This window comes from Salvelinus sp. IW2-2015, linkage group LG31 (genome assembly GCF_002910315.2).
Source record: "Salvelinus sp. IW2-2015 linkage group LG31, ASM291031v2, whole genome shotgun sequence".
Classification (NCBI taxonomy): domain Eukaryota; kingdom Metazoa; phylum Chordata; class Actinopteri; order Salmoniformes; family Salmonidae; genus Salvelinus; species Salvelinus sp. IW2-2015.
In genome coordinates this window covers 28,123,234-28,134,346 of record NC_036870.1, presented here as the reverse complement: position 1 = coordinate 28,134,346, position 11,113 = coordinate 28,123,234, and the positions used below count along the sequence as shown (strand labels likewise).

Here is an 11,113-nt window from a genome sequence, read left to right as displayed (position 1 = left end):
GTGTGTGTGTGTGTGTGTGTGTGGGGCCAGAGGAAGTGCTCTTGCCTCACTGTGACAGTGCATCAGTTGAGGGTGTGAACTGTGAAACTGTCCATGATTAGTAACAGTATATCAGCGTAGCTGACATGCTCCCTCTGGCTTATCTCCAACACACAGAGCCAAAGACCATGTTCAACAAGGATCCCCTGCTACTGGCCCTCCAAGCCTGACGACTCCACAGGACTCAGGATCCCCCTGCTACTGGCCCTCCAAGCCTGACGACTCCACAGGACTCAGGATCCCCCTGCTACTGGCCCTCCAAGCCCGAACACTCCACAGGACTCAGGAGCAGCTAGGTGAGTTATTCAGGCTATGTCACGCATTTATTGCAGTATATGTATGGTAAAAGTGTACTAAACCTACATATCTGTGCTTAAAATATATGCTGTAGTAGTAACAACACACATTTTAAAAGGTCATTTACAGTCATGTAAAGTATCTGTACTTTACTTGAGTATTTATATTTTTGGCTACTTTTACTTCACTACATTGCTAAAGACAATTGTACATACATACATTTTCCCTGATACCCAAAAGTACTCGTCACATTTTAAATGCTTAGCAGGACAGGAAATATTCAAATTTACACACATATTAAGACAACATCCCTGGTCATCCCTACTGCCTCTGATCTGGCGGACTCACTTAACAAATGCTTAGTTTGTAAATTATGTCTGAGTGATGGAGCTTACCCTTGGCTATCCGTACATTTAAAAAACAAGAAAATGGTCCCATCTGGTTTGCTTAATAAGGAATATAAGGAATGACTTTTGATTCTTATACTACCGTTCAAATGTTTGGGGTCACTTAGACATGTCCTTGTTTTTGAAAGAAAAGCACATCTTTTGTTCATTAAAATAACATCAAATTGATCAGAAATACAGTGTAGACATTGTTAATGTTGTAAATAACTATTGTACCTGGAAATGGCCAATTTTTTTTATGGAATATCTACATACGTAGGTGTACAGAGGCCCATTATCAGCAACCATCACTCCTATGTTCCAATGGCATGCTGTATTAGATAATCCAAGTTTATCATTTTAAAAGGCTAATTGATCACATTAGAAAAACCTTTTGCAATTATGTTAGCACAGCTGAAAACTGTTGTTCTGACTAAAGAAGCAATAAAACTGGCCTTCTTAACACGGAACCCAAACCAGCTGCGCGCGTGCGCCATCGTGCATACATTTATTTTGTGCCCCCACACCAAACGCGATCACAACACGCAGGTTAAAATATCAAAACAAACTCTGAACCAATTACATTAATTTGGGGACAGGTCAAAAAATATTAAACATTTATGGCAATTTAGCTAGCTTGCTGTTGCCAGCTAATTTGTCCTGGGATATAAACATTGAGTTGTTATTTTACCTGAAATGCACAAGGTCCTCTACTCCGACAATTAATCCACACATAAAACAGTCAACCAAATKGTTTCTAGTCATCTCTCCTCATTCCAGGCTTTTTCTTCTCTGGACTTTATATTGCGATTGGCAACTTTCATAAATTAGGTGCATTACTGCCACCGACCTCGTTCATCGTTCAGTCACCCACGTGGGTATAACCAATGAGGAGATGGCACATGGGTACCTGCTTCTATAAACCAATGAGGAGATGGGAGAGGAAGGACTTGCACCACGATCTGCGTCACAAATAGAACTGACTCATTATTTTAGCCCTTGGTAACACAGATGCTAGTTGGCGCGCGCGAGCAGTGTGGGTGCAATAATTGAATAATATAGATTTCAACATTTATTTTGCAATGCTCGCGCAGGCTCAAAATGGCCAGAAACAAATAACTTTCTTCTGAAACTCTTCTTAACAATGTCTACACTGTATTTCTGATCAATTTGATGTTATTTTAATGGGCAAAAGGACATTTCTAAGTGGCACCAAACTTTTGAACGGCAGTGTATTTTTAAAACCAAATACTTTTAGACTTTTACTCAAGTAGTAGTCATTTTCTATTAAGGTATCTTTACTTTTACTCAAGTATGACAATTGGGTACTTTTTCCACTGGTAATTTAGACAGACGTTATTTCTGACAATTACTGCTGGACACATATGGCCAAATATGCTTTTTTACTCTGAATATAAATAGCATTGATGCACAGCATGAGAATAACTTGCTATCATATCATCCAAGTTAACTAAGATACATTATATATACAAAAGTATGTGGACACCCCTTCGGTTATTTCAGCCACACCTGTTGCTGACAGGTGTATAAAATTGAGCACATAGCCATTCAATCTCCAAACACTACTAAAGAGCTCAGTGACTTTCATTGTGGCACCATCATAGAATGCCACCTTTCGGGGCAGACGAATGCGTAGCGCGTAAAAATCGTCTGTCCTCGGTTGCAACACTCACCACAAGTTCCAAACTGCCTCTGGAAGCAACGTCAGCACAATAAATGCTGGTCGGGAGCTTCCTGAAATGGGTTTCCAAAACTGAGCAGCTGCACACACGCCTAAGATCACCATGCGCAATGCCAAACGTCGGCTGGAGTAGTGTAAAGCTCGCCGCCATTGGACTGGAGCAGTGGAAAAAGTTCTCTGGAGTGATGAATCTCGTTTCACAATCTGGCATTCTAAAGGACAAATCTGGGTTTGGCAGATGCCAGGAGAACGCTACCTGCCCAAATCCATGGTGACAACTGTAAATTTGGTGGAGGAGGAATAATGGTCTGGTGCTGTTTTTCATTGTTCAGGCTAGGCCCCTTAATTCCAGTGAAGGGAAATCTTAACGCCACAGCATACAATGACATTCTAGACGATGCTGTGCTTCCCAATTTGTGGCAACAGTTTGGGGAAGACCCATTCCTGTTTCAGCATGACAATGACCCCGTGCACAAAGCGAGGTCCATACATCAATGGTTTGTTGAGATCGGTGTGGAAGAATTTGACTAGACTGCACAAAGCCCTGACCTCAACCCCATCGAACACCTTTAGGATGAATTGGAACGCTGACTGCGAGCCAGGCCTAATCGCCCAACATCAGTACCCAACCTCAGTAATGCTCTTGTGGCTGAATGGAAGCAAGTCCCCGCAGCAATGTTCCAACATCTAGTGAAAAGCCTTCCCAGAAGAGTGGAGGCTGTTATAGCATCTTAATGCCCATGATTTTCGAATTACATGTTCGACTAGCCGGTGTCCACATACTTTTGGTAATGTAGTATATTATCTTCCGATTGTTTCCACGGTATCGCTGTTTCCTATGTTCTCTTCTCAACACAGGGACTATTGGTTACTATAGTTTTACTAACAGGGCCTATTATTTAATAGGGCGTATCATTAGAACAGAAAGACCTGACTACTAGAATTCTTAGAATTTTGGATGTTATCAGTAAAAAGAAAAACCTTCCCAATGGGGCAACCTCAGAGCAGGCTCAACTTGTGTGACTGCTCAAGCAATAGGGCAGCCCTTAATGTCCATCCCTGCTACCCCGGTTTACTACGGAACTCACTCCATAACGTGAAGCTAAGATTAATAAGAAAGATAGAAACCTGGAAAATATTAATTTAATCAGATTTCACCAACACATTGGGTTATGGGTGAAGTTAAAAACATGTTAGCTACACAATATAGCCACACAGGTGGACCTTCAAATTAGTCAACACATTTTGTTACATAAGTTAGAAAGAGGAAAGAAAGGGTAGGATGGAAAGTTGTGCTTGACAGAGAGCCTGCCCTCAACTTCCCCATTTACTGTGTGTGTCCTGGTCGAGATAGCACTGTGGCCGTTAGTAGGAAGTTACAACACGTACACACACACACACGCACACATAGGGACAATGGCTTCCCTGGCCAGCAATAGTAGGAAGTATGCGAGTAGATATGACTTGATGAATAGCTACTGTATGTCATCTGCCTGTGTGTCCTCAGAGATTGACCCCATTGGAGTGTCACTATGGGGAATGTAATGAGGGGTGGGGAAAATAGGAACGAAACAAATACAAACTGCCATGACAGCGCACTAAAGGGTAAGATTTAAAGTCATTCTTCGCTATATCATACTGTAGTTTGTAAATATAATGTGATGAGGCTTTAACAGATATGATGAAMACACTACAGTACTTGGATTTCAGTCGACATACCCTTACCAAAGTGTATAAATGTTTGATATGGTTCACTTGGAAGTCAATTAGAAGTAAAAGACAATTATTTCCATCATGTCAGGAAATGCATCACTAAATGTCGCCTGTGCTAATGTTGATGTCTATCTAATTGTGTAACATTGGTGGTTGCTGAGCAGGAGAAGACGACACACTTGTCGTTCTCCATGACTATCCTTTTCCAGACATCAGTGAGCCGATCTTCAGGATGGGAGAGAAGCTGAGGGTCTTGTCTCAGTAAGTACAGTCAATGCTTTGTCTGTCTGTGAGAGCAATTACTGTATAAACCCGTGGTCTGCACATGTATTTTTTACCAGGTAGGCCAGTTGAGAACAAGTTCTCATTTACAACTGCGACCTGGCCAAGATAAAGCAAAGCAGTGCGACAAAAACAACAACACAGAGTTACACATGGGACAAACAAACGTACAGTCAATAACACAATAGAAAGATCTGTATACAGTGTGCAAATGAAGTAAGGAGGTAAGGCAATACATAGGCCAATAGTTGCGAAGTAATTACAATTTAGCAATTTACACTGGAGTGATATATGTGCAGATAAGGATGTGCAAGGAGAAGTACTGGTGTGCAAAAGAGCAGAAAAACAAAAACAAATATGGGGATGAGGTAGGTAGTTGGTTGGATGGGCTATTTACAGATGGGCTGTGTACGGCTGCAGCGATCGGTAAGCTGCTCTGACAGCTGACGCTTTAAGTTAGTGAGGGAGAAATAAGTCTCCAACTTCAGTGATTTTTGCAATTCGTTCCAGTCATTGGCAGCAGAGAACTGGAAGGAAAGGCGGCCAAAGGGGGTGTTGGCTTTGGTYATGACCAGTGAAATATACCTGCTGGAGCGCCTGCTACAGGTGGGTGTTGCTACGGTGACCAGTGAGCTGAGATAAGGCGGAGCTATACCTAGCAAAGACTTATAGATGACCTGGAGCCAGTGGGTTTGGCGACGAATATGTAGCGAGGACCAGCCAACGAGAGCATACAGGTCGCAGTGGTGGGTAGTATATGGGGCTTTGGTGACAAAACGGATGGCACTGTGATAGACTGCATCCAATTAGCTGAGTAAAGGGTTGGGGGCTATTTTGTAAATGACATCGCCGAAGTCAAAGATCGGTAGGATAGTCAGTTTTACGAGGGTATGTTTGGCAGCATAAGTGAAGGAGGGTTTGTTGCGAAATAGGAAGTCGATTCTATATTTAACTTTGGATTGCAGATGCTTAATGTGAGTCTGGAAGGAGAGTTTACAGTCTAGCCAGACCTAGGTATTTATAGTTGTCCACATATTCTAAGTCAGAATTGTCCAGAATAGTGATGCTAAGTCGGGGGGTGCGGTGCAGTGATTTGGTTGAAGAGCATGCATTTCGTTTTACTAGCATTTAAGAGGCAGTTGGAGGCCACGGAAGGAGAGGTGTATGGATTGAAGCTCGTCTGGAGGTTAGTTAACACGTGTCCAAAGAAGGGCCAGAAGTATACAGAATAGTGTCGTCTGCGTAGAGGTGGATCAGAGAATCACCAGCAGCAAGAGCGACATCATTGATATATACAGAAAAAAGAGTCGGCCCGAGAATTGACCCTGTGGCACCCCATAGAGACTGCCAGAGGTCCGAACAACAGGCCTCCGGTTTGACACACTGAACTCTATCTGAGAAGTAGTTGGTGAACCAGGCGAGGCAGTCATTAGAGAAACCAAGGTTGTTGTGTCTGCCGATGAAGATACGGTGATTGACAGTCAAAATCCTTGGCCAGGTCGATGAAGACGGCTGCACAGTACTGTCTTTTATCGATGGCGGTTATGATATCGTTTAGGACCTTGAGCGTGGCTGAGGTGCACCCGTGACCAGCTCGGAAACCAGATTGCATAGAGGAGAAGGTACAGTGGATTCGAAATGGTCGGTGATCTGTTTTGTTCACCTGGCTTTCAAAGACTTTAGAACGGCAGGGCAGGATGGTATAGGTCTGTAACAGTTTGTGTCTAGAGTGTTTCCCCCTTCGAAGAGGGGATGACATCCACTTTCCAATCTTTAGGAATCTCAGACGATTACGAAAAGAGAGGTTGAACAGGCTAGTAATAGGGGTTGCAACAATGGCAGCGGATAATTTTAGGAAGAGAGGGTCAAGATGTCTAGCCCAGCTGATTTGTAGGGATCCAGATTTTGCAGCTCTTTCAGAACATCAGCTGTCTGGATTTGGGTGAAGGATAAGCAGGGGGGGGGGGGGGCTTGGGCAGTTGCTGCGGGGGGTAAGACTGGTTGGCCGGGGTTGGGTTAGCCAGGTGGAAAGCATGGCCAGCCGTAGAGAAATGCTTTTTGAAATTCTCGATTATCGTAGATTTATCGGTGGTGGCAGTGTTTCCTATCCTCAGTGCATTGGGCAGCTGGGAGGAGGTGCTCTTACTCTCCATGGACTTTACAGTGTCCCAAAACTTTTTGGAATTAGTGCTGCAGGATGCAAATTTCTGTTTGAAAAAGCTAGCCTTTGCTTTCCTAACCTACTGTGTGTATTGGTTCCTGACTTCCATGAAAAGTTGCATATCGCGGGGACTATTCGATGCTAGTGCAGTATTCCACAGGGTGTTTTTGTGCTGGTCTAGGGCAGTCAGGTCTGGAGTGAATCAAGGGCTATATCTGTTCTTAGTTCTACATTTTTTGAAAGGGGCATGCTTATTTAAGATGGTGAGGAAAGCACTTTTAAAGATGTATGTACTAAACACTTCCTAGAGCAGAAATTGATAGATGCACAGTTACAGACCACAGGAGGTTGGTGGCACCTTAATTGGGGAGAACAGTCTAGTGGTAATAACTGGAGTAGAATAGGTGGACTGATATCACATACATGGTTTCCGGGTGTTTGATGCCATTCCATTTGCTCCGTTCCGGCCATTATTATGAGCTGTTCTCCCCTTAGCGGCCTCCTGTGTTATAGACATAGATATCGAGATGACACAGGATGACACACAAAAACTCCCGCAAGCCACAGTGCAAACCAAAATACAATACAAAGCTATGCAACATTACAATACAAAACTGTGCAAGCAATAACATGCACAATAGAGAATGAACACATTGGGGGAAATTAGATGCATAGCATTATTGTTTTGCAGCTTTAATACAATATGGGGAACTACAATTTCAGATTTTTTTCAGTCACAGTTCCCCTTTTAATTTGTGTGCGTTCTTTAGGGAAGGTAACTGGTGGAGAGTCCGGTCTGGCCAATCAGGAAGGGAGAACTACATCCCTAATAACTATGTTGCCAAAGTCTACCATGGGTAAGCATGGTTGTCTCCCACTGCTTAACATTCAGTCTACGAATATTCATATAGAGACTAAAATGTTTCATAAGTGTCAATAGAATTAAAGAATAAATTAGTTGCAACCAGAAAGACAATCACATCATATAATACGCTTACTGTATATCATATAGTATGTAAATGTATGTTCTAAGATGGTTGTTTGAGGGAGTGGAGAGGCAGAAGGCGGAGGAACTACTTCGTCTCCCTGGAAACAGAGTGGGATCCTTCATGATCAGAGAGAGCACACAGCAGAGAGGTGAATCCATTACTTTTTAAAGACCTACCAAGTTATACAGGAGGTCGGTAGGATGATAGTAGATGGGTATCTATGAGGATCTATTTAGGCCTACAGATYTAGGATCTTCATTGGATCACGCTGTTCCAGGATAATTTTCTAACTTGTAGTATGTTTGAGATTTAAAAAGGCTTCTGAAGTTTGTCATTTCCACTTTGACATTTTAGACTTGATTTTCCCTTACGAACAACGCACAATCAACCCCTACGCAATAATTCCCATTTCCTGTTGCTGCAGTATTATTTCAAAATAAGATATTACATCTGTATATTGTACGTGCAGGTGTCTACTCCATGTCTGTAAAGCACAGATCCATCAAGCACTATAAAATCTATCGCTTGGAGAACAACGGCTGGTACTATATCTCTCCTCGTCTGACCTTCCAGTGCCTGGAAGAGATGGTCAACCACTACTGTGGTGAGTCTAAAACAGAGACAGACACACTGAAAATAACCTCAAGCATTTTTAAATAGATTTCTTATTATCAGATGCTTGCTACGTTCCGTTGTGCTTTGGAATAGAATACACACTAAGAACAAGACAGGAAGTGATAGTTTTGTTGCTGATGACCATGTGGACATATTTCTCCTGAGGCTAGGTCTTTCATATTTACTGTAACATGAATATTTTCGAAGGCAGATTGTTGTGTGTGAGTGTGTGTGTGTGTGTGTTGTGTGTGTGTGTGTGGTGTTGCTGTGTGGTGTGGTGTGTGTCGTTCGCGTGGGTTATGTTTATGGCCACGAGCGTTTGTGAGCACATATGCTGTGTTTCATACATAGTGTATACGGGAATGTAGTAATATTGTCTGGTTCTAAACAGCGTAGTCTATATGTCTGTGTCTAACACCAAGTGGATGTGAGCTGTCTGTGTTGCTCTAAACACAGGGTGAGTGCTGTATCTGTCGTGTGTTCTAGAATGGGGGATGTGCTATATGTTCTGTTGCCTCACATGGGATGTGTATCGTGTCTGTGTGTCTAATCATGGGGGATGCTTATATGTCGTGTGTCTAAGCACAAGGGATGTGTATCTGTCGTGTGTCTAACATGGGGGAATAGTCTAATGTCTGTGATTGGTTCAACATGGGGGATGTCCTTATATGGTCGTGTATTATAACACGGGGGTGTCTATATGTCTGTGTCTAACACGGGGGGATTGTCTATATGTCTGTGTCTAACATGATCTATCTGTGCTACGCGGATGGTCTATATGGTCTGTGTCCTAACACAGGGGAATTGTGTATCTGTCTGTGTCTAACACAGGGGAGTGTAATGCTGTCTGTGGTCTAACATGGGGATGTCCTATATGTCCTGTGTCTAACATCGGGGGATGTGTATCTGTCTGTGCTCATGGGAGTCTTAAGTCTCTCAAGATGGTAGCGTGATGGAGTCTATATGTCTGTATTTAACATGGGGGGATGTTCTAATATGTCTGTGGTCTAACATGGGGAGTCGTCTATATGTTCTGTGTCTAACACAGGGGATGTGTATCCTGTCCGTGTCTTCAGACATTATCTGCGGTTACGGGATTCTATATGTCTGGTATTTAACATGGGGGATGTCTATGTTCTAGAGCTATTGTCTGTGTCTAACAGGGGATGTCTATATGTCTGTGTCTAACCACGGGGATGTCTATATTGTCTGGTTCTAACAACAGGATGTGTATCTGTCTGTGTCTAACACAGGAGTGTATCTGTCTGTGTCCTAACACAGGGATGTGTATCTGTCTGTGTCTAACATGGGGATGTCTAATATGTCTAGTGTCTAAAACAGGGGGAGTGTAATCGGTCGTTGTTGCTCTAACCACGGGGAGCTCTATACTTTTATTATGTCTGTATTTAACATGGGGGATGTCTATATGTCTMTCTAACACGGGGAGGTCTATATGTCTGTGTCTAACACGGGGAGGCCTATATGTCTGTGTCTAACACAGTCCATCTCTGATCTCCTAGACTCTGCAGATGGGCTGTGCTGTGTTCTCACTGGCCCGTGTCTGTGTGGGACCGGCAACCTCCTCGACACCACCACTCAGCCACCCCCTGTAGTGATGCGCCGCAATAACTTTGACTGGAAGAAAGTAGACAGGTACGGACTCATAGTTCAGTAGTTTAGAGTCTATCATTGTTGTTGCTCTCAGATCTCTCCAATGATCCAATGAAATTGTAGTTCTGCTTTTGACTTGGCCAATGGAAAACTTGGCTTGCGAGAACACTTGACAGATGTGACTCTGCATCCTGAATCCTGATGATGATTGGCTCAAACACGTTTTAATCACCTCTCGCTCTCTCTCTTTCGCTCTCTCTCTTTCGCTCTCTCTCGCTCGCTCTCTCTCTCAATCAAAAGGAAAGATCTGATCAGTGCAGGGGCTCCCCAGGGGCAGCAGAACAGGGACACCATGGTGAGCTATGGAGTCAGGAACAGCATCGCCTCTTACCTCTCTCTTGCTGGGGCTCAGGGCCCTAGACAGCAGCAGAAGAACCACAAGAAGAATAAATCTGTCTATGTCACCTCCCACAGTCTCAGCCATATGGACCTGGAGGAGGACTATGATACGTAGTGGCCTGCATAGGCCAGTGGTTCTCAAACCTCTCTTTGGGGACCCCCAGACATCCATGTATTTGATCTATTCCAGAGCTAGCACACTTGATTCAACTTGTCAACATGTACTTGACTAGGTGAATCACGTCAGCTAGTAAGGGCTATAACAAAATTGTGAAATGTCTGGGGGTCCCCAAGGAGAGGTTTGAGAAGAACTGGCCTAGGCTACCAGATTCGGCATGGGTTCGAATCCAACCCACTGCCTTTCTGACTTGCTATCTTTGTTGTCGCCTCTTCACTGTCCTATCTCAATAACAGAAATGAAGCCCACAGAAAATAAGTTTAAAAAAAGACTATGAGACTTAGAGGAGCAACGGCTCAAGGACCCAGACTTTGACACAGAAATTAGCACTTTGAACCATGGAACTGGATAAACAAAAAAATGTTCTTCCGATCTCAACACCCAGAACCAAATCTTGCTTGCGCGCTGGCCAGAGTCTCTATTTAAATGTTAACCTCTGTTACGAGATACTATGTTTTCCTCCAATACACACACTGCTCCTTATCTGAGCCTTTGGGATTGAACTGATAAAGAATTGGAAGCTCAGTGGGATAAATCAACAGTGAAGTTGAAGTCCGTCCAGAGTCCAGAGCCCTGAACGAGTGTCCTGCAAAAGTACAACACATGTTAGCATCATGACAGTCGATATAATATTTGAATGCTGTGTTGTGGGTGTTTGTGTGAATGTGTAATATTCTGGGGAAAGAAAAATGGAAGGAAAGGGGAATACTTAGACAGCTGCACAACTGAATGCATTCAACT

At 43.3% G+C, this 11,113-nt stretch overlaps 1 protein-coding gene across 1 annotated transcript; it reads left to right on the top strand.

Moving 5' to 3' along the window:
• Nucleotides 1-245: 245 nt before the first annotated feature.
• LOC111956117 (src-like-adapter) lies at nucleotides 246-10,838 on the top strand. Its single transcript, XM_070436318.1, has 8 exons — nucleotides 246-335; nucleotides 3,932-4,029; nucleotides 4,302-4,398; nucleotides 7,351-7,437; nucleotides 7,614-7,717; nucleotides 8,039-8,173; nucleotides 9,705-9,837; nucleotides 10,096-10,838. Exons 2-8 carry the CDS (start codon nucleotides 3,957-3,959, stop codon nucleotides 10,307-10,309), a joined length of 843 nt encoding a protein of 280 aa, XP_070292419.1. The 5' UTR covers nucleotides 246-335; nucleotides 3,932-3,956; the 3' UTR covers nucleotides 10,310-10,838.
• Nucleotides 10,839-11,113: the final 275 nt, after the last annotated feature.

Coding starts and splice junctions, on each gene's coding strand:
- LOC111956117 (XM_070436318.1), top strand. CDS start 3,957: ATGGGGAATGTAATGAGGGGTGGGGAAAATAGGAACGAAACAAATACA. Junction 4,399..7,350: donor AAGCTGAGGGTCTTGTCTCA/GTAAGTACAGTC, acceptor TGCGTTCTTTAG/GGAAGGTAACTGGTGGAGAG. Junction 9,838..10,095: donor GACTGGAAGAAAGTAGACAG/GTACGGACTCAT, acceptor CTCAATCAAAAG/GAAAGATCTGATCAGTGCAG.